Source organism: Pundamilia nyererei, unplaced genomic scaffold, assembly GCF_000239375.1.
Source record: "Pundamilia nyererei isolate P.nyererei 1_Seehausen unplaced genomic scaffold, PunNye1.0 scaffold00172, whole genome shotgun sequence".
NCBI classification, from domain to species: Eukaryota; Metazoa; Chordata; class Actinopteri; order Cichliformes; family Cichlidae; genus Pundamilia; species Pundamilia nyererei.
The window spans coordinates 428,873-452,541 of NW_005187573.1; the positions used below are offsets into that span (position 1 = coordinate 428,873).

The 23,669-nt window shown below is 40.6% G+C and overlaps 1 protein-coding gene across 7 annotated transcripts in view; it reads left to right on the forward strand.

The window, feature by feature from the left end:
* citb (citron rho-interacting serine/threonine kinase b) overlaps nt 1-23,669 on the forward strand; it is a 50,130-nt gene that overhangs the window by 7,716 nt on the left and 18,745 nt on the right. For 5 of the 7 annotated variants that reach the window (XM_005746070.1, XM_005746069.1, XM_005746073.1 and 2 more), the window contains exons 5-23: nt 5,060-5,230; nt 5,732-5,785; nt 5,933-5,986; nt 6,407-6,547; nt 7,824-7,949; nt 10,260-10,355; nt 10,582-10,698; nt 10,888-10,997; nt 11,229-11,403; nt 12,233-12,430; nt 12,538-12,591; nt 15,198-15,395; nt 20,236-20,429; nt 21,121-21,256; nt 21,345-21,449; nt 21,704-21,844; nt 22,130-22,249; nt 22,425-22,656; nt 22,800-22,958. In XM_005746070.1, the coding sequence (XP_005746127.1) occupies nt 5,060-5,230; nt 5,732-5,785; nt 5,933-5,986; nt 6,407-6,547; nt 7,824-7,949; nt 10,260-10,355; nt 10,582-10,698; nt 10,888-10,997; nt 11,229-11,403; nt 12,233-12,430; nt 12,538-12,591; nt 15,198-15,395; nt 20,236-20,429; nt 21,121-21,256; nt 21,345-21,449; nt 21,704-21,844; nt 22,130-22,249; nt 22,425-22,656; nt 22,800-22,958 (2,581 nt within the window). The remainder of the gene's footprint in view (nt 1-5,059; nt 5,231-5,731; nt 5,786-5,932; nt 5,987-6,406; nt 6,548-7,823; nt 7,950-10,259; nt 10,356-10,581; nt 10,699-10,887; nt 10,998-11,228; nt 11,404-12,232; nt 12,431-12,537; nt 12,592-15,197; nt 15,396-20,235; nt 20,430-21,120; nt 21,257-21,344; nt 21,450-21,703; nt 21,845-22,129; nt 22,250-22,424; nt 22,657-22,799; nt 22,959-23,669) is intronic. The other 2 variants (XM_005746071.1, XM_013914132.1) reach the window with 1 other exon arrangement.

Here is a 23,669-nt window from a genome sequence, read left to right on the forward strand (position 1 = left end):
ATTTGTTGTACTACCGGTTACATTACGTTCATGTTACTCTGTAAAAAGCTGAAACACACTGTCTCATAATCACTATTTTACAATATAAACAACCCCACACACCAACACAAATCCCTAACGAGGACACACATCTCTAAGATCTTTCTCTTAACAGAATACAAAGCTGACCGCACAAAGCAAAGATGAAAACCAGCACAAAAAAGCGATCGCTGCAGTGATTCTGCTTTAGAAACACGAACAGGTAGAAAGGGAGGCTGCAGCCTGACTGCTCATCTGCTTGTTACCTGTTGAAGTTCAGGGTCTGTCTGCATTCACTCAGCTTTCACCCTGGGTTCTTGGCTAGCTTAGCGTTAGCATGCTGTCTTGGCAGATGCTTGCAAAGAAAGTTGTGTTAGCAGCATAATGCGGCTGTTCCTGCCCTGGATGCAGTTTTAAGCTTTATCATTTATCTCGTCCTTTTGAGCAATAAAAATAAATGCGCATATCCAAGCTCTAGACTGCATCGCTATTTTCCTCTTCTGAAATCAGCTGATTGTAGCACAAGTGCAAGAATGGATAACTGGGATCGACAGGCAGGGAGACTAACAGTTGCAATTGGAATTGGACTACTGGGAACTGGTTCTTGATTCCCATGCCTACCCACAACAGGCTGTAGGGGTGCAATCAGTATAGCATTACCTACATCATGTGTAGAAATGCCTCATGTTGGAGTACCCTCTTAATGTAAATGATTGTGGTTTTTTTAATCCTTGAAAAACCATTTTTTATACATGTATATATTCAATTTACGGTATATGGATGGAGCGCATGTACAGCGCTTTATTGGAAAAAGGTTTGTATACCACAAGCCTGAGAAAGAACTCATCAAAGGTTTAGTTTACTCCTCTGTTTGTAAGACCTTGCTTTATTAGGCTGAGTTGATCGTGCAGTTTTTAAGATGTTAAAATACAGTGAGTCTGTAAAGTGCTTCGACTCAGTGAGTCTCTTTGGAATCAAGAATACGTCTGATATCAAATGAGACAGGAGTGTACACACAGCTCTTAATTAATGAAATCAAAAGTGATGAGTGTGTGGCATGTGTTTGTGCGAGCATGTATAGTTCTGCAGGGGTGACGGCACAACATGAAAGAACGTTGCCAGCTGTGAGAATCAAGCTGATACAAGATTGACAATTTAGGACAAGAGATAAGGAGCATGAAAAATCATCTTCCTGGCATTATGCACCATTTTTTTTCTTAAAAAGCAACCTGTTTTCCTCAGCCTACACTAGTGCCGGTTACCAAGCACTGAATACAGGGAATATAACTGGTTGCCATGGTGATGAGAGCCATATACCTACAAGTGAGGAGAGCGCTGATGCAGTGGGCAGGCTGTCGTGATGAGGTGTTGGGGCCTTAGCTCATACTGTTTGGAAAACAGAAATTTTGACCATCACTTCATATTCTCCTTAAACAAACAGTGATCCGTGTGATGTAAGAGATTGCAAAATACCACTCGGATTAATAAATCGTCCAGAAAAAAAGTGATGGAAGTATTTTCTGGGGGGGAAGAAAATGGAAAAAAAGCTTGAAATGGAGGGTGATATCCTGTCACAAAGCTGTAAAGTCACTTTGCGAAGTGAGGATAGTTATCACATTGTCTTTTTGGAAAGTTACAGAGATGTTGGACACAGAGCAGAATCAGTTTACAGCTTGCTTTTCACGTAAAGCATACTGTGGCCCCGGGGATCCCTCAGCAGGCGTCTGAGGAAGTTGTTTTTGTGTCTGTTTGTTTCTTTTTCTCAACATTTCAGTACTATTATTCATTTTAGCGTGTTACTGTGCAGAGCTCAGACTGATAACCTGAGAGTGCAGTCAGTCTCACTGAGTTAAGTTAACAGCAGTGAGATTAGGGTTGTGGTTGATTGTGCTGGGGTACTAAAATATCAAACATTATTAGGTGTTTTCTTTTCAGTTTTCTTCTTATATGGAAGCCCTTCATGGATAAATTCTGACTAAAATAAAAAGAGTTCAGACTACACTTTCAAATTTGTGAGGGTTTTCTGCTGCTCGTGTGTATTATACGGCTCTGTGTTCCCACTGGTGCCTCCCAGCAGGGTATTTACACCAGCTAAATCCTGCATTTCATCTTGAATAGCATCTGTCTCCCACGCTCTGTCACATGACTGCAGTGTTTATCACTTTTGTGCAAAAAAATCATGCAGTGTTGGATCAACAAAGAGAGATTGGGGATAGATTCATTTACAAAGAGAAGAACTCTGTGCCAAAGCCAGGAAGACCTGCAAACATATAGAAAGAGACAGTTTCACTGAAGATACAAGAGTAAATAAGACCCACAGAAAAGCACACGGTTCCTTTTTTCTGCTGTATCAACAAAAAAACGTTAGAAGTCATGAAATTTAAGAAAGTACCAAGAAAGAGCGCATGTACTGTGTCTGCATATATACATAATAGAATACTGCATACAAAAAATGTTAGACTTTAAAAAACCCTGCCCAACAATGGTTTGAATTTAGTTTTGCTCCTAATAGGTCCGTCTGTGGAACAGTCCCAAACTAAGCCATGAGATGAGCGAAGATTTTGCCCAGGACTGAGTCCTGTTGACTTTCATTGTTATCAGTTGCAAACTCATGCAAGTTTCAAGAGCCTAACATTTTTCTTACTGAGTGGAAATAACTAAAACAACATTTAAGACAAATTCGATTAAAATTTCTTAGTATAGCACAAAATCACAACAATGGTTGCCTGCTTTATATTGTAATATATTATTATAATAGAGAGAAAACTAATAAAGTAATGAAGAGAAAACCCACCAATCACACAATTGCCTACAGCATAAGCAAGCACTCGGCAACAGTGGGAAGGAGAAACTTCCTTTTAACAGGAAGAAATCTGAGGCAGGACCAGGCTCAGGGAGGGGCGGGGCCATCTGCTGCGACCGGTTGGAGAGAGGTGAGGAAAGAGGTGCGTCAAGGAGAAGTGCTCAGTGCATCATGGGAAATCCCCAACAGCCTATCGCTATTGCAGCATAACTAAGGGAGGATTAAGGGTCACCTGATCCAGCTCTAACTGCAAAACTAAAAAAAAGGAAGAAAAAAAGATTTAAACCTAATCTTACAAGTAGAGAGAGTTTCTGTCTCCTGAATCCAACCTGGAAGCTGGTTCAATAGGAGAGGAACATGAAAGCTGAACACTCTGCTTTTAAATATCCTAGGAACCAGAAATAACCCTGCACTCTGAAATGCTCCATTAGGCTGATATGGTACAATGCGGTCCAAGTAAGCGCACCACCCAAATAAAACTAAAAACGCAAGGTTTGAAACATCAGAACACAATTCAGAGTCAGAATTTTTACCTCTAATAAGGTGAAAATTGCAAACTACCTTAGAAACAATACATTTATGGATCCTTATGTATTTGTCTTGTGAAGTGAGCAAGTAGGAACAATTTAATGTCATTAATTTGCTTCTTTTTCCTGTTTTTTTCCTTTGAGTTGATCAATTCTTAAAAAAAATCCGCATAGAAAAGAAAACAGATTTATTTATTTACTTTTTTGTTTGTTTGTTTGTTTGCTTTTTTCTTTACAAGTAAACACAGATTTGAAGATCTCAGTCTTTAGGGGTTTGAGGGTGTTAACAGTGGCTTCCTTCATTGCATCAGCTCATCTAAGTTTTGAATGTCATGTCTTGTCTCAGAGTTTTTTTCTGTGCAGGTGTGTGAGCCACAATTATGTTCCATCTCAAGAAAAGACCGCTGCTGTGATTCAGCAATTCACAAGCTGTATTTGTTTAGCACACTGAAAGCTTTCTTTTTCATTTCTTTAGGCCAAATCATCGTTCTGCTAAAGAATTACTGGAATTGGAGAAACATTTCTAACCCATAATCATGATTATTGTCACTATCAAATGGGAGATGTACCTATGGATCCAATGACTTGTCACTATAATGGAAACTGCCTTGCTTTAATGGAGCCAAAGTGGTCATGGTGGAGGCAAATGTTTACTTCAACATGGTGCCAAACCAGCTCAGTGATGTTTTTCTTCCTGGCCCACAGCAGTACATTCTGACAATGTGGGGACTCTTCGGATCACCATGTCTGATGCTGTGTGCTTCGACATAGACCAGTTTTAATCTGCGTCGGCTGAGCACCAATGCTCCCTGGATGCACAATGATGCTAGTTTTTATTAGACTGACAAACAGGCTGATGTACCCTGTAAGCAGATGAGGTGGTTAAAATTAGATTTGTTATGCAGTGACTAATTACTGTTTAACAGACATCTGCAAATGACTGTGGCCGATCATTGTTTCTACATTCTTTTCTCCTTTTAACGGTCTTTTCATAAATGTTTATTTTCCTCTACTATGTGATGAGTTTTGAACGTGTGCCTGGGACTGCTATAAATGATGCAGTGATCTCTAACAAGGACATCTTCTTCAGGTTCTAGTCAAACAATGTTAAGGTTGTTTGAGAAAGCGTGCAGTATTTGCTCTAACCAAATATGCTACACTGGAATGAGGACAATCTTAATGGATACTAAAAATATAGTTACGTTACCTGGATTAAGTGCTTATGATTAAGATATCAAATCCTTGCAATATTGTGCACAAGTATTAATTCAACCCTCATTTGTTCATTGTTTTGCTTCTAAGGAAACAGAGCTTCTTGCGAGTGTTTGTCTTTGTTGTCTACAGTATGTTCAACATGTTTTAGTAAGCTTTCATAAACCTTTAAGAAACCTTATTTCAAAGTTGAATCCTGTCACTGTGCATCTGGAAAGCCCTATTTGTCACCATGTAAAAAACCATTTGTAAAAGTCCAATCGGACAATGCTCCCAGCTTTCTGACTGTAGTTTGATGAAGCCCAAATTTTGAAAAACATCACCATGCTTCCCTTGTGATGATTTAGATTCAAGTCTGAATTATGTGAGAGGACCTAATTTGGGTAGATGTGGTGTTGGGTCAGCATTTTGTGGGACTACTTGGACCCTTTGCTTAAATTTCTGTTTGTGTTCAGCTTCACTTATCCAGTCATCTAAGGTTTCTCTTACCTGTGTGTAGGAATATCATGCCCAGCTGGAGGAGATGCGAGTTTCCATTAGACAGCTGGAGGAGGACCTGTCTGCTGCCCGTCGCCGTAGCGACCTTTATGAGGCAGAACTGAAAGAGTCCCGCCAGGCCAGCGAAGAACTGAAGAGGAAAGCTGCAGAGTACCAGCACAGGATTCAGAAGGTCTGCACTGGAACTAAAGCTTTTAATGATTCAAAGGTTTTAGGAAGGCATCAAACTGTATGAACAGTTGTGGTCAGACGTTTGCATCATGGGCATGAATGTCATGGTATTGGGGGTTTTGATGATTTCTTTGAAATGTTCTTTCTCCACATTGTTGAGCAGTGATTGTATGGCATACATCTGTAATGGCTAAAACACAAGAATTGGGTGCCTAAGTTTGTGGACTACATTTAAAGGCAGGTCAGTTACAGGAAACAATTGGGCAACTTTCTAAGGGGCATTAAACCAAATATTAGTGTGGGTGTGTGCATATATTTGAGCCTAATTTTGACCCTTAGTGGATTTGATGAATGCTATGTAAACTACTGAGCATACCTGTAATCTGGCTGTTGGCAATTATAGCGCTCACAGTGACAGAGCAAACACATGATCGTGATTTGCAACTTCTCACTTTTCTAGTAAAGTAGTGATCATTTCTCTTCCTGACCTTCATCTTCACAGGCCAAAGATCAAGGGAAAGCAGAAGGAGATGAGACGATCACCAAGTTGGAGAAGGTAGCTCATGAAGTTAATTTATTCGTGATAAAACTGTGTGATTGGTGAGGGTGAAAATTTATTCTAGGTAAAGACACTGAAGAGTTTAAATGACTTTAATGTGGGATAATATTTCCATATTAAAAGGATTTTTTCCCCCCTTTTTAGACAAATACTGAACAGCATGTAAAGATCCAAGAGCTACAGGAAAAACTCACCAAGGTAAAATATTTTTGTTTAAAAGACCAATTAATAATTTATTTGAACTTGTATCCTAAATGGAAGAGATGCAGCAGTATTTTTGCACTTTGAGATGACTTTATAAACTTTTCATTACCCTTCCCAACCCCCTCCTTCCTCTCTCTGTCTCTTGATTAAACTTTGGTCTCTTGTCAGATGTAGGCTATTGCCAGGGAACGATTAAAGAGTTATGATTAATAATCAACAGTCAAACAGTTTTGGCTATAATTGGCCTAAATCTGACACAATGCGAACTAAATGTGAAATAATTAACATGTAGCATGTAATTTTCTTAAGGATTTGGTATGAGCAATATAAAGTAGTTTATTTAAACATAAGAAAGAGAGCAAAAGTTAGGTTATTCCTTCTAAATGTTTTCCATCTTTTCCTTGTAATTACTAGGCATTAAAAGCAAATGCTGAGGCTACTGACCTCCTTCAGACTACAAAACTGGCCAAAGAGCGCATGGAGCGGGATCTAGAGAGGCTCCAGAATAAGGAAGACTCCAGTGACAGCCTACGCAGACGTCTCCGTGAGACTGAGGTACACACACACAAACACTGCTGTCACAGACACTGTACACATGCACAAAGACTTTCATACATGCGTTCTGGGGGTTTTTTCTTGCTATTCTGTGTTTTCAGTCATTCGTAGATTCGCACCGTCAAAATTTCTGTGTTAAAAGTCTTAAATAATCTGATAGAAGCACAAACCTGTTCTGTAATGAATTGTTGCTTGTCAGAGAGGTTTTGTTTTGGGATTTGATTATTTCCTGGTTGTCGGGATCTCCCCCCGCTGTCCAGTTCTTGTGAGTGACACCAGATTAAACCAGACAAAAATGTCTGAGCTCAACAAACATTTATTGTCTTTAGTTTAAGGTCTTCAGTCTGTATCCATTATGTAGCGACTGTGTGGTTTTGGACAGAAGGACATTTATTGTGATTGTTCCTGTGAAACTAACCAGGCTGCCTATTACATTTTACTACATGATCACCGAGTGGCTGTTTCTGTATACAGTTTTATTCCAGGCCACATTCAGGTGACTGCCTTAACATCTTTTTTTTAAAGCAGCACATTCCTTTTTTAAGCCTTTTGTCCTGTTTTGACATAAAAATTTAAGGCTCTAAATCTGGATTGTTTGGACAAAATGATTAGTCCTTTAACAAAATTTTAATTCTAATTTAGATTTTATGAAGCAAATAAAAAATAAAACACTCCAGTGTGCAGACAATCAGGCACCAGCAGCACATCTCTAGTTTTAGCATCATCTAAGTTTTAGTATCTTTCTGAGAGTACTAATCTGAATCTGAATGCACTGCTACGTCACACAACTGTCGTGATAAATTAATGACATAAATTAAATGACATAAATATGCAGTCATATAGAAGCTCTGTTTGTAGGGTCTTTTTGTTATGACCGTATCTTAGTACTTCTGTAAACAGCATAACTTGGAGTCAGAGAAAAGAGAATATGCAACAAGGTCAAATTTATACAGCTCCAAAGATCTCCTACACCTCCCAACATGAAAGGAAATGAGCTCTGTGGAACTTTAGTTGGGAGTAACTTGAAATAATGAGATATAAACACAGCAGAGATGCATCCCTAACAAGCCAACTGGGTGTGACCATTACAGTATGTCGCCAGTTCTTCCTTGAAGTGGAAATTTAAAGTTAATTGCTGTTCTTATAATTGTGTGTTATGTCTAGATAGCAAAAAAAAGCACTGTTTTAGAGCATTAATTCTTTTGACTTGTGGATGAATTTGAAAAAATCATCGCTACGTTTTGTGCATAACTTTTGCTTGTTTTGTGTTATCCAGGATGGCAGGAAGACTCTTGAGAACCAGGTGAAGAGGCTCGAGATTGTTGAGCGCCGGGAGGCCAAACTGAAGGATGAAATCCAGAGCAAGGGCCAGCAGATTCAGCAGATGGCAGATAAGATTCTGGTAACCCACCTTTCACCTTTCAAGCAGAGCAAAATGAAGAAGGAGGTGTGAAATAAACAGAACTCATTGTCATCATTGCAAAAGAAGTGCAAATTTACATCTAATATTTTTACATATGCAGTGCTCAGACACTCCACATTTTGTATTTTAATTGCCTTACAGCTGTGATACAACCAGGCCAGCGCTTTGAATCCGTTTACATCACCAGACTGTGTGTGATCAGATCTCTCTCTAACTTTTCCAATAGTTTTGTTGCACCTGTTATGAGAAATTACTCCTTTATTTCCATTATTTTCTGCATTATCAGTGTCTGAACTGTGTGCCTGAGATGAAAGTATTAAGCATATCCACTCAGAGCTGACAAAACCGTTTCAAACAGACAGTTTAGAGGACTGTGAATCATGAGCTTTTGACTCACAACGATTATAGGGAAATTAATATGAGCAAGCACAAAATACATGCAGTCATCTGAAAAAAAAAAGGTTTTACAAGACTATTTGGTGTCCCGTGAAAAACTAAGAACACCTCGTACTATTCATATGAATTAACAGGGTGAGTGCATTTGCTGATAACCAAACGCATCATTAACATTAAGTGATGATCAGGAAGTGTGAGCACCTCCATAAAAGCAGTTTTTTGCCATGTTGCTGATCTGGATGATTCATGTGTTTATTGTCACAATGCCATAACAGTCCCCTGAGTGTGAATATTACGCAAATTCATATATTGTGCACTGCAGATTCACCTGAAATCAGACCGTGCAGTGCTCAGGAAAAAAACAAAACAAAAAGCTGACAGCACAATTTGAAAAAAGACTGATCACATAGGGAGTGTTGCAGCTGGAGAAACCACAAGACAGCTGAAACAATGTACTTTGGGAAGATGAGACCAAAGATGGCGTTTGGCCATGATGCTCGACACCACGTTTGGCAAAAACCAAACACCGCATATCAGGACAAACACCTTATACCAGCTGTCGAGCACGGCGGTGAGCAGTGATGGTTTGGGCTTGCTTTGCACTTACAGTGCAGACCAAGAACTCTGTGTGCCAAATTATTCTAGATTTGAATGTGAGCCCATTTCTCTGAAGCTAGGTAAATGGTAACTGGACTGGCTTTTCTACTCTACCTGAGTGCTCAAAGTGCTTTAACTCATTCACCCATTCACACAAGCACTTAAATAGTTTCTGTCTTTCTAACTAACATTCACACGCCAGTGGATGCATTGGAGACCAACTTGAGGTTAGTATCTTCCCAAGGATATTGGAGATGCAGACGGAAGCAGCCACTGATCAATACACCAACCTTCCCATTAGTAGACGACCTGCTCCACCTCCTGAGCTACAGCCACCCGTTGACCAAAACTTGTTCATGTAACAGGACAATGACGCCAAACACATCAGCAAATTTCTAAGAGAGAGGCTGAAAAAAACAGTCAAGGTTTAGTAATGATCTAGTCATGATCAATCTGATTGAAATGTTATACCTCAAGAGAGCAACGCCGTAAGGAAGAGTGGGCCAAAATTCAACCACAATGATCTGAAAGACATACAGAAAGTGATTATTTCAAGTTATTGCTGCTAAGGCTAGATCTATAAGGCACTAAATTATGGGCATGTTTTCTTGTGAAAACGTTCTGGTTCCCGTGTCTGCTTGTGACAATCAATAATAAAAGAAGTCCCTTTTAAAACTCTGAGAGAGTCACAAAGCTTCTCCATTTACTTTTGATTAAAAAGAAGTCATAGAAATTGACCTTTTGCAGCAGTGTGTGTGAGGTCCACCTGTGCATTCCCTGCTGCGTCTCAGCCAAAATCTGTGCTATTAATAAAGCCCAAAAAAGAGAGGAGCTGACGCTGGAATCATTGATATAAATGACTTTGTGTTACCTGAGCTCCTCTACAACCATAGTAACAAAGACAAGGAAATTTTACACTGTAATCATTGCATTTAATACTAATCTTTCTCCTATATTGTACGAGGGATTAAAAAACACCTGTGTGTTGGTGATTGAATCTCTCGCTGACTACCAGAGACCACAATCAACCAGAGCAGAGCTAAATAAACAGTTGTTATAATTATATCTCAAAGCTCTCAAAACCTGCTGGTGAGCAGCAGGAACCATCGCTTATTGTGATTAGGTGTTAGTGATTTTGAAGTCCTTTGCACTGCCTCTAACAAATGTATGAGTTGTGTTTTGTGATGAAATGCTTTATGCATTACCTTTATGCCAGAAATGATGGCTACTTTAGCGTTTGCGAGCATGGCTGCTGATGTCAACATGAAGCAAGTGACCTATTTGTATTTTGTGTAGGAGCTGGAGGAGAATTTGCGAGAGACTCAAGCCACAGCCCAGCGCCTGGAGACTCACCTGAAACAGAAAGAGAAGCTCTACGAAGACAAGATAAAGGTTCGACTTATAAATATGTACACACAATCATATACGCAGACCCACTGGTTTGATGTAAAACACCATGCAGAAATGTCCCGATAAACTTGCTGGAAGTGCTCTGTCTAGTGGTCGTGCCTTAGCCGGGGTGCTGGGAAGAGCAGCAATATGTCATATTCAAATTCATATTTTACCCTGTTAAGTGATATCCCGGCTATGGGTCTGTGGGTTGCCTGGCATTGAGCAGGTGCTAGAGGCCCAGATGAAGGCGGACATGGCCGATAAGGAGATGCTGGAGTCCAGTCAGAGCAAATATGAGGAGGAGGTGCGGGAGAAGTGCAGCATCATCAGTGAACAGAAGGCGGTAAGAACTGACCAGCTTGGGAGCATTATTTCAGGCATATTTTAATATTTATCACACTGACATAGATTCCATGTTTGGAATAATGATTGTATAATTAAAAAGCACAAAAATCACCCTTAATCCGATCCCAGGAAGACCAAACTAAATGTTTGTTAAGCGTATGTTATAGCTTACACATTTTCTTTTCAGACAATAAATGCAATGGACTCAAAGATGAACAGTCTGGAGCAGAGAATTGCTGAACTATCTGAGGCCAACAAACTAGCAGCTAACAGCAGTATCTATACCCAGAAAAACATGTAAGTGCCCCAACACAAAGCATTGTTATTGTGCTCCATAATAACAATAAAATACAATAATAATACAATAGATACAAATACGCTTGTAAGCGTGTCCTTTTATTGTGTCAGGGCAGAGTGAAGCTGCAGCTTGTGCGCAATAATATCTGGAAGGTACTTAATTCTGACCTTGCCGTTGCTACATAGCCTTCTATTTAACCTTTTGCACATTTTGATGTTTTGTCTTGCCAGGAAAGCCCAAGAGGAGATGATCTCAGAGCTTCGCCAGCAGAAGTTCTACTTGGAGTCTCAGGCCGGGAAGCTGGAAGCTCAGAATGCCAAACTGGAAGAGCATCTAGAGAAAATGACTCAGCAAGAGCAAAGCAATAAGAGCCGCGTGCTGGAGCTGGAAACCAGGCTCCGAGAGGTGAGGAGACATTAGAACAGGTGCAGGATATCTCTGCTGATAGATGGTGGTGGATTTTCCAACTGTGTGACAGCACTTTTCTTTGTATTTGCTCTGTTCCCTGTCTGTTTGTCACAGCACCATCCGCTTCATAGAGTCTTTTATTTATATGCTTTATTTTGTACATATGAAGTAATCTTACTTAATAATATTATAGAGTGTCTGCACATATTTTTTTTATCAAAGCATAAAAGGCATTTTTGAATATTAAATAGACGAAGCTGTGCAGTAAACCTCTTCCATCTGTGTTGATCTGGCTCCATGTAGTATAAACACACTTGCGTGGAACTGTGTCCCCGAGTGTATATTGAGGAAATAATTATAGTGTAGTATATATATCGTGACCTCTTGGGGAAGCAGGTGGTGCATATAAAATAGTTGTTTGATGGTAATATAAGGACTAGAGCTGCTAAGTTGGACATTGAAAAGGTAGGGACCATTTGATGTGCAGTGCATATTATGATATATGGAGTTTGGGATCCAGTAGCATCATTTAGGATACATCCAGATGAACAGAATCAACTTTTTGGGATTTAGGATACAGGATATTTTCTGCAGTACTCCATTTATCTCCATAATAGCTTGTAATTTGAATTTCCCCGGGCCATAAAAGTCTCACTTGCTATTGTAAAGTCAGATGTTACAAAAAGTGAAGCCTAATAACTGAAGGCAGTCAGACATGTGTCAGGTGTAATGCTCTCACACCGAGGTGATGTCAGCATGTGTCTGACTGCGCTGGGGATGAATCGCCTCCTCCTCCTGATCCTGGTCTTTCTGTCTGCTTTTGTAGATTGGGCTGGAGCATGAGGAACAAAAGCTGGAGATTAAACGTCAGGTGACAGAGCTGACCCTTTCACTGCAAGAGCGTGAATCTCAGATCAGCAACCTGCAGGCAGCTCGCCATGCCCTGGAAAGCCAGCTGCAGCAGGCTAAGACCGAGCTGGAGGAGACCACTGCAGAGGCCGAGGAGGAGATAACTGTGCTCAGAGTAAGAGAAATGGAAAGGAAAAAAAGTAGCGAAGATGCTGTGTCATTGATGTTGTGTAATGTAGGCAGTAATATCTGTCCCTGCATCTCTCCTGTCATTCCTCCTAGGCACACAGAGATGAAATACAACGCAAATATGATGCCTTGAGAGACAGCTGCGCGGTAAGCTGCTCACACCCTTATTTTTGTCGTTCGCTCTTTACAGGAATAAACAGCTCTTCTGGCACCGAACACCAGCTGAATCATCGCACTAGAAGTAGCCTCGTTTCAGTCCATATGTGTTTCTGTCACTCTTGGATGAATTAAAATGTAAAATCATTTGACTCCGTGTCACTTTTAACACCTTCCCCGTTTCATCACGTTTGTCTACCTTGCTGGTGCTCTTCATGGAGATGTAAAGCTGACTGCATAAATGTGCATCCTTAAATATGAGCAGGTCTCCACCCTGTTTTCAAAACATTATGTTTCTGGTCAAAGTGAGAATTGTTATTCCAGACACAATTTTTACAGTAATATTAGACTAACTCTCAGAACTGTTTGTTGTTTTCATGGCACCATTGTGCGCATTAACACAGAAACTAAGTGAACCTCCACTAACCAAAGTTAGTCCTACTGAATCAGAAAATAATGCCCTCTATTCGGTGATCATTGCTATTTGGGAGCTCCAAATTTTTTTAGATTTATTTGCTTTACGTTGTTATGAATGAACATTTCCTGGTAACTCTTTGGTTTACTAACACAGGATCTTGTGACATGTGACTAACCTTGCCAAATTATGTTGTCATTTTTCAGGTATTTAGGTGCCGTCAAGTTTATGTAGCTTGAATAAATACCAAAACCGTCACAGTCTTCCTTTATCCCATTGCCCTACTTTTGAGATCCTCCCACTCACAAACTGTTCAGAAAGCGACAACCATAGATTTAGCTGGCCAGTAGTCAGGCAAGCACAGCCAAATTCAGCAACAAGCAGAGCTTGAAATGCCACTCTATTTTTTGCCCTGCTGACTTGCAGTGTTGGTTTAACCATTAGTCTGTGGAGCATTTTGGAGGAGAACAGGATATCTGGACAACTGTGAGCCAAAGTGTCATTTAATTTAGTGAGGTCTCCCGGAAATTATTAATGCATTATGGTGTGCGTTTTGTATTATGAGAGCATTGTGGCGACTAGTCACCGGATGTGGGAGCTCATGATGTTTTCACTGCTTTATGATCTTTTTAAAAAATCTGTATTCATTGAGGTTCATAGCATACCTTCACTTTTTTAACATTGTAGTTAATCAATTGTATATTATAGGATTATAGCTGAAGCCATCATGGGTGTGTTAGACTGCTGTGGGCAATGTTTAAAACTGATAAAGACTGCAAATTCATTGGATGTAGTTATATACAGTGGGGCAAAAAAGTATTTAGTCAGCCACCGATTGTGCAAGTTCCCCCACTTAAAATGATGACAGAGGTCAGTAATTTGCACCAGAGGTACACTTCAACTGTGAGAGACAGAATGTGAAAAAAAAAATCCATGAATCCACATGGTAGGATTTGTAAAGAATTTATTTGTAAATCAGGGTGCAAAATAAGTATTTGGTCAATAACAAAAATACAACTCAATACTTTGTAACATAACCTTTGTTGGCAATAACAGAGGTCAAACGTTTACTATAGGTCTTTACCAGGTTTGCACACACAGTAGCTGGTATTTTGGCCCATTCCTCCATGCAGATCTTCTCGAGAGCAGTGATGTTTTGGGGCTGTCGCTGAGCAACACGGACTTTCAACTCCCGCCACAGAATTTCCATATCAGCGTTGCATTTACACTCTATAGCATTCACACTGCTCACTGAAAGAAAGATCCTCCTCTGTGTTTTGTAGCAGAGGTAAACAGTAAATGATATGTTAATTTTAATCAGTGAAAGTGTGTGACAGCCACAGATTTCACAAACAGCACTGAGCAGTTTGTATTCAGCAGCGTTGAGGATGCAGATCTAGATGTGATTTACCTTAGCTGTTTAAGTTGCTCTACAGATTTGGTTGACAGATGATTGGAATAAATTGCCAGATCACCGCTGCACTCATTCCACTGTTGACTTCTAGCCTTGCCTTAAGAATTTAGTCGCTGCTGTCAGTCCCCTGCCGAAAGGGAGCAGAAGCACTGAGTCAGTACAGAACAGGCAGCTAATTTATGTACTTAAAAGCTTTGCCTCTTCCCCCCTGCCACCTTGAAATTCTGTGTGGTCCCCTTGTTCCCACAAGAGCCGAGAATAAGGGGCTTTTAACAGACAGCCTCGTATAACCCTCATCTCTTTACAGTGTGCACTGTAGTCATGGCTGATTAAAGGAACAGACCGATGCTGATGAAATGATTATTCTCATTCTGAATGCTACTTGGGTTGAAACAGCAGCATAGAAAAATGATTACTGCATTACATCACTAACCCAGATATCTGCATCATGTAATCATGCAGCAGTAGAGTGGAGATTGTGTGGGGTGTTAGGTCAGCTGTTATTGTGGAGGAGCAACGATCTGAGCATTATATGCACAACAGCACCAAAACTTTTTCTTATGTGCGAATTGTAAAATTAACATTTTTATTACTTTTCTCGAACATCCAGGAATTCTGCTTTTACAGTGTAGGTACACACTGCCTTTGGAGCAACAAAAACACTGTGTAAAGTGTCACATTACAGGGGTACATTTTAGTTGCAGATGGATACTGTGTATGTATTCAGCCATTTAAATGTGAAATATGAATGTTCCCTTTACTCTGTAGGTGATCACAGACCTGGAGGAGCAGCTGACAACATTGACTCAGGAGAATGCAGAGCTTAACCGTCAGAACTTCTACCTGTCCAAGCAGCTGGATGAAGCCTCTGATGAGAGAGAAGATCGACTGCAGCTCAGCCAGGATGTGGACAGGCTGCGTCGGGAGGTGGCTGACCGTGAAATGCACCTTAACAACCAGAAACAGGTGCTGACTTCTGATGATGGTGTACAGTCCTAAAATGCAGATGGGTTTGTGAACCCTGAATAAAAACAGAAGCTTAGTTACCAGAAAGCACACTGAACCTCTACTATTAGCCCAGAGAGATGTTTGAATCAGATTCAAGAGGCTTGTTGAATCTCTTGTTAGGGTTTCACCTGACACAGGATGGGGCTTTAGAGGGCAACTACACAGGCCACTCACACGTCACCACATACAGTAAATACATTACTTTTTGTTGTTATTTTCCACTACAGTAAACATTAATATCTATTATTCTTAAAAATAAAGCCCTAATTTCAAAAAAGGTGTAAAATCTGAATAAAAATGCAACGATTTGCAATTCTCATAAACACATATTTCATTCACAGTTGGAACATAGGAATAAAGAAATGGTTTAAAATGACCAAATTTTACATTTTAAGAAAAATAATCACTCATTATGAATTTGATAGCAGAATGCATATGTAAACACTGGGTCAGGAGGCATGTTTATCACTGTGTGGCCATCCCTCTTCTTTTAACATTAGCCTGTAAATCACTGCGAGCAGCTGCTGGACTTTTGAATGAGGAAACTCATCCAACTGTTGTGTGATGTAGGATCCTTTGCTCAGCGGTCCTGGGTCTACTTTGTTGTGTTGTTTGTTTCTTGAGCCCCAAATCTTTTCAACCCTGTATTCAGCTTTTAGCACTGATGGTGCCTTTCCAGATGTCCAAAGACATAGGCAGTGATGCCCCCCATAATAAGCTGAATGGTCCCTCTCCTCTTAAATCTAGTTGATGTGGCGTCCATATTTTCCAAAAAGAATTTAAAAGTTGGGTTTGTCTCACCACAGAACAGCTTTCCACTTTGCCTCAGTCTATTTTAAATGAGCTTTGGACCAGAAAAGAGAACATTTGTGGAAGTGTTTCAGAATCATGTCTCTTTTTTTAATGGTAAATGGACTCATTCTCATATAGCACTTTTCTACTCAATCTGAGCACTTCCATAAGGAAGCTTCCTATCTAACGTTCACATACATTTATATTCTGATGGACACATCTGAGAGCAACATGGGGTTAGTATATTGCTCAAGGATATGTGCCAGACGCACGATCTGATATCCTCGTGTTGGTGTTCTTCCCACATCATCATAATAAATGTTGCTCCAGGTTCAACATTGCAAGTGACCAATAACATTGTTGTGACATCATACGTTTGTGACTTCGGAAAAAAACGCATTAAACAAAAAATCTACTTAACTTGCGAGAAACCGCCTCCGTCCGCCGATCCAGCAATTTGAATTCTTTGCACTTCATACTGTTCTTTAATAAACGGTAAGCATTATACATATTGTCCTTGCAACATTGGAATTTCATAAATGAATGACTCGCTTAGCTTGCAAAAGTATGACGTCAAACAATGTGATTGGTCACTTGCAGTGTTGAACCTGGAACAACATTTATTCTGATGATGTGGGAACAACACCAACACGAGGATATCACCAACCTTCTGTTTGGTAGGTGATCTGCTCTACCACCCGAGCTACAGCCTCCCCTAAAGCTGTTTCTTGTGAGGGCCCAGAGATCGCAGGCATCCAATATTAACTTTTGGCCTTGTCCCTTGTCCTCAGAGGTTTCTTCATATTCTAAGAATCTTTTGATGATATTATGTGCTGCAGATTATTCAGGAGAAATTGTTGCATAGCTTTTTGCAGATTGATGTCTCTAAGATGATCTTTTCGTACCCAGTTTTGTTTTGACCTGTTGCTAATTAACCTAAATACTTGCAAAATGTTTAATTTTAGTACCACTTGCATTTTTTCCAATGTTTTATTGCCCCCATCTCAACTTTGAAATAGCTGTTTCCATCAAATTCAAAATGAGCTATGATCTTTCATGAACTAGCAATACATCTCAGTTAAAACATTTGATATATTTTCTGTGTTCTGTTGTGAATGAAATCACAGTATGCTGTTTTCATTTACATTTTACACAGACTGGATTTTCCTTTGGTGCTGGCAAAATTGTTATATGCAGGAACAATCCAGCTGGTATTTTTTATTACTTACCAGCAGATTTATTAGCTTCTGACACTGAATTTCCTGCTCAAAAGAAAAAGTTAGGCAGGTTCAAATCAAATAACTGTTTACTAAGCTCGGGTCAGTAACAGGAAGTCTGTCAGAGAAGGCGTGAGCATCAGATGAAGAGCAGCAAGCAAAACTACATGTACAGACAGGAACACTGTATTAAGCACAGGGAACACTACACAACAATAACATGACAACCAGATGTGAAATAAAAATAGATTTTACTGCAAAGCAAGAGCACGAATCAGACAAGCGAGAAAGAAAAACACAAGCAAAACTCAGATAAAGTGTGAAGTCTGCATTCATTCTCGATATCATTTTGCACGGGCGGCCAGTCATTCAGCAAATAAACACATAAAGAGTTGACATCTGAACCCAGCATTTAGAGTCACAGTGCTTACCACCCCGCCAACATGCCACCGCTTTTGTGTGGCAGTTGTTTCTGCATGAAAGTTGAAGTCTGTGAGAAAACATCATTTTCTGTTTTCTAAAACACTTGTATTCCTTCCTCTTATTCAAGTTTCTTCACCCTGCCCACTTCCCACTCACAGTCAGACAGGAGCTTTTCACTTACGCTCACATTATTTGATATCTCCACAACACCTGTGACAGGTGACCTAGACATCTCTCCCAGCTCCGAGAGTGCCAAGTGTAAATCAGGCAGCCGAAACACTGGAATAATTTTATTATTGTTATGCGTCGTATTCTCAACGCAGTGAGAATGAGAGATGGAGAGAAAGAGAGGGAGAGAGGAGGCTGTGTGATGGTGTGTTGCCCCTGTGGGAGGATTTGTGTGTGGGTGTCCAGTAGCGCTCTCAGTCCTGCTGGTTGTGTAACCACCGATGGAAGTCATAGACGAGGGATGGGGTGGTGTGTGGGAGGGATGTGTCATCCCCATCACTCCCAGGTCGTGTCAGCTGTGGAAGCATTGGACTTCAGAGGGCCGTGGTGTTGCTGCAGCACCGGCAGAGGCTATATTTGTCTCCCCATGCTTTGTCTAAAGGAGTCTGTTGTAAGACATTAAACATGGAGCTTTGTGTAGGCCTGGTGAAAACTATAGGAAAACATTCCGAGGCATGAAAATAACTCCAGGTTCAAATAGTCATTTACATGGAACGTTAGTTGTCAGACTTCATGTATATTATTCAAACAGTTTGTGAGCCCCTGGCTCTAGCATTGTGGTTTCTTTTTAACAGATTGTGACTGACAATGCCATGAAAACATTTTTACTTTTTGACTTCTTAGTTTTTTGCATATTTGTTACACCTACATTTTTCAGATCATCAAACAGTTTTTGATACCCAGTGCCCGATGGGTGACGTGATACCCACGTTTGTGAATATGATAACTCAAGAACAAGGCAAATTAAGATTTTCCAATTGATACCGTTGGTGCACCTACACCTGTTTAAGATCACCCTAAATGATGTCAATCTGATTAACCCTCTCAGGCTCAAATTAAACTTTTTGTTGCTAATGCACAACCAAGTCCTGCAGTGGTACTTCTGAGTAAAAAAAACCACATAAAATATGTATGTGGGGTAATCAGGTTGTTAGTTTTTAACTGTTGCAAATCGGCAACGCCTGCCTCGAGAGGGTTAATGTCTGGACTTTGATTAGGCCAATCTAAAGCCTTCATTTAGTTTTGGGTTTTGAGTCATTCAGTAGGTGGACTTGCTGGTGTGCTTCGGATCATTGTCCTGCTACGTGAACCAAGTGTGCTTGAGGTTCAGAGCATGAACTGATGGCCATTCATTCTCCATAAGACTTTTATGGTAGAGAGCAGCATTCATGCTTCTGCTCTTTACTGTAATTGAATACAGACCTGGATGGAGTATTTAATTACAACCGTACAGGTCCTAAAGCAGCAAAACAGCCCCAGACTATCACGCTACCACCACCAGGAGGTAGTGTAGGAGTGATGTTCTGTGAAATGCTCTGTTATTTTTATGCCAGAGTCAAACCTTCCTAAAAAGATCAACTTTTGTCTCATAAGTCCAAAGGTTTTAGAGATCATCACATGTTTTTGGCAAATGTGAGACGAGCGTTTGTGTCCTGTTTGGTCAGAAGTGGTTTTCTCTGTGGAACGCTCCCATGCATACTTTGCTGAACCTTAACTGAAGCGAGTGAGACCTGCTGTTCTTTAGCTATGGTGTTTGGATCTTTTGTGACCTCCTGGATGAGAATCGCTCTCACAAAGGTTCACTGGAGTCCTAAAGCATTAGAAAGGCTTCGTAAACCTTTCTAAGCTGACAGATTTCAGTTACTTTGTTTGACTTTATGTGATTTCTTGATTCAACAGCTCTGGCAGTAATCAGACCTGGGTGGGGCCAGTGAAATTGAATGCAGCTGTCCAACAGATGTGATTAGTCACAGTTAATTCATGATTTAACAGGGAGGGGCAATTACTTTCTCCAGGTAGGATTGGATAGCTTTTTTCCCCCATAGTAAATAAAGCATTCTTACTAGAGTTGCTTTCCCACAGTCCTACAGTTTAAACAATTTTTATTTATCTTAAACTGAGTCTTGGTGCATCCACTCTGTTAGTTGATTAATTCTTAAACAAGCCATTTTGACTCTTGTCAACTTTCTTGTGATTGGCAGCCTCTTGTAAACAGAAGGGTTGAACAGTGGGTGGGCGTGGCTTCTGGTTTCGAAAAAACAGAACTGTGTGCCTGGGCTGAATATTTTAAAGATGTGCCCTCTTGACGACCTCAAACAGATCAAAAACAGTCTGAAACATTCTCATCTGTTCACCAGAATCTTGAGACTCTGAAGACCACGTGTACCATGCTGGAGGAACAGGTCATGGAGCTGGAGACTATGAATGATGAACTGCTGGAGAAGGAGAGACAGTGGGATGCCTGGAGGGCAACACTGGAGGAGGAGAAGAACCAGGCTGAGCGGAGGACCAGAGAGATCCAGAGACTCTTAGACACTGAAAAACAGAATAGGTGACCACCACAAGATGTATCACTGTAACTGTGGGTGTTAACTAATGAATCCTAAATAGCCAAAATGTTTTCCTCAATGTTCTGTTTCTATTTTGCTTGTAATTTTCTTGCTACTATGAAAACAGTCTACAGCACATTAACTTATATTCAGTGCACCTATAGTGCCTCAAAGAAACGTTAGTATATTTATTTCTGCACATTGCAATAGTCCAGTTATGTAATCTTGCCACAAGACCTTTAAGGAGGCTTATGAGTTTCTTATTTCATCAGCAGAGAAAACTATTTTTGCTCTAAATGTTTCTCTTGCTATCAGTGTTGGATAAAGCTCCCTTCGCCTACACGCACTGGATTCGACAGGCTTTGCCGTATTGTCTAGGGTCTGTCAAAGCAGGAATTCTAGGTAAAATATGAAATGATTTTCTGAGTTGCCTGGAACAGTGGAAAGTGATGAAAATTAGGTAAACTTTAAAGCATTCAAAAACTGAAATTACATTTTTAGTGGTGTGTTTTCCTCTATCCAGAACCACACGACTTTACCCCAAACAAACCAATGAGTGAAACAGCAATATGAACATTACGAAATACTTTAGTCAGTTTGTTTCAAAGAGCCTGTAAACACATAATAGATGAACTTGAAGAGCACGCACTCGAAGGCTGAAAAATAACTGGCACTAACTTTTCTCCGATCTAGGCTCCGTGCAGAGCAGCGCAGCACCGAGTCTCGGCAGGCTGTGGAACAGGCAGTTAAAGAGCACAAAGCTGAGATCCTGGCCCTGCAGCAGGCCCTCAAAGACCAGAAACTCAAAGCCGAGAGCCTTGCAGACACTGTACGCATTTTCACACTCCTGAATAACATCTGTTAAGTTTTGTGTAGTTAGCAGATGTCGCGGCAAACTCTTCCTTTTCATTCCTCAGCTGAACGATCTGGAGAAGAAGCATGCCATGCTGGAGATGAATGCCCGCAGTTTGCAGCAAAAACTGGAGAGTGAGAGAGAGCTGAAGCAGAGGCTGCTGGAAGAGGCACAGTGTTTCATTATTTTCACAGAGCCACTGATCTGATCATTTTATTACACTTTTATTACAGACATATGGTCAAAACCGGAAAATAAGTCGGTTCTATTTTTCAGAAATTCTTAGCAGTAATAATAATAAACCTTTCTGTATGAAACCACGCTGAAAGGTATAGCAATCAGTAAAAGCAATCAGTTGTAAGAAGTGTGTGTGGCTTAGTAAAGACATTCAGAGGGTGATGTAAAGGTGCTTTACCTCCACAGCAAGAGAAGCTGCAACAGCAGATGGATGCCCAGAAGACCCACATATTTCGTCTGACCCAGGGGCTGCAGGACGCTTTGGACCAGACTGACCTGTTGAAAACTGAAAGGACTGACCTGGAATACCAGCTGGAGAACATCCAGGTGCTGCTACACACATACATGCACACGCCTACTAAAGACAAATGAAAAAAACCCACACATGTAGGAACCATGTGAGTTTTAAATCACTGCAGGTACATGTACGTTGCTGGACTGTGTCATTTTCAGTCTTGTTTCTCCCCCACTGTTCTGAGCCACACGTATGTGCACACACACTATTTGTTTTACAGCACACAACTCCCTCCCCTACTTTCTGTCTCTGTCAACCTCTCTGTATGAAATGAAGTACTTGAGAAGAAATTCATGGCAGTAGTGATGTTCACTTAGCTCCACCTGCAGGCTGTATACTCTCATGAGAAGGTGAAAATGGAGGGAACCATTACCCAGCAGACTAAGCTCATAGACTTCCTCCAGGCCCAGGCACACGGTGGCTCCAAGAAGAAAAAGGTCAGATGGGATTAAATATCTCTCTCTCTCTCTCTCTCTACATATATATATATCTATATCTATATATATATAGATATAGATATAGATATAGATATATATAGATATACAGATATATATAGATATACAATAATTTCTTGTGTTTCTCCCTGTTTGTGTTTGCTTGTGTGTGTCTCAGGGTCTCTTTGGACGTCGTCGGGAGGACCTGTTGGCCGCCATGGCTGCTCAGGCTCAGACTCAGGGTCAGACTCAGACTCAAGGCCAGGCTTCCCCTGTGCCTGCCATCCAGCCGGTGCCTCTGCAGTACAGCGACATGAAGGCAGCTCTAGACAAAGAACGTTCTCGTTGCACAGAGTTAGAAGATGCTCTGCAGAAAATGAGAGCAGAACTGCGAGCACTGAGAGAAGAAGGTGAGACTGCCCTGCACCAATCTGTGGACTCCAATTTATTTACACTCTGTTGTTCATTTATAATCATCAGTAGAAACTTGAACTAAGAATTTTTTTAAATTTTACTCAAAACAAAATACTCAAAGTTAGTCTTTCCAACCCAGCTCTGCAGTATAAGGACCACGGAAGTTCTACAAACCCAGCCACAGCTCGGCAACAGATAATTATGTCTGCCATGGTGAAGTCTCCTGAGCACCAGCAGGGCCCCACCAGCCTTGCACCCTCCAACTCTGGACGGAGGAAGGACACTCCCACACCCGAGGGTAAGGGAACGGTGATTTTCATAGTAGCTCAGTGTGGTTTTTTTTAATCCAATGGCACAAACATGCAGGCTCACAGGAGATGCATAGAGGAGAGTGAGGTAAGATGAGCCGGCAGGTTTGTTATCTCATTTAGGCAACCATTCATAATTTTTGTCATGTGACTTTTTCTTCTTTTTTACCTTGCTGTGTAAGGAAGAACTATTTAAGAAGACGTGTAAACAGCTCAAGTCAAAGCCTTTTTTGGCAGCTCAGTTTATCAAGTTCAATCAGATGTACTGTGTAGAAACATGTGAAGGAGTCAGTAAAGTGCTCTAGTTTACTCTAGTATAAGTCTGATAAACACTGTGGTTGTGGTGTAACATGGGAAAGAGCCTTTGTGGTAAGCTGTGCTTACATCAAGTGAGATATTTGAGGTTTAAACTCGTTTCCATCATACCAGTGAGCAGATATTGTTCTCATTTTAGACGCGCTGTAGCCCGAGCACTATCATGCAGAATAATTATAGAAGAAAAAGAAACACAGGTCCCCTGCACCGCTATTCTTCAAACCTAGACCTCTGTATTCGGGATGCAACGATACCAATTTTTTCAAACTGATACGATACCGATACTTGGATCTGAGTAATTGCCGATACAGAGTACAAAAAACGATACTTCTACCACACACACACACACACACACACACACACACACACACACACACACACACACA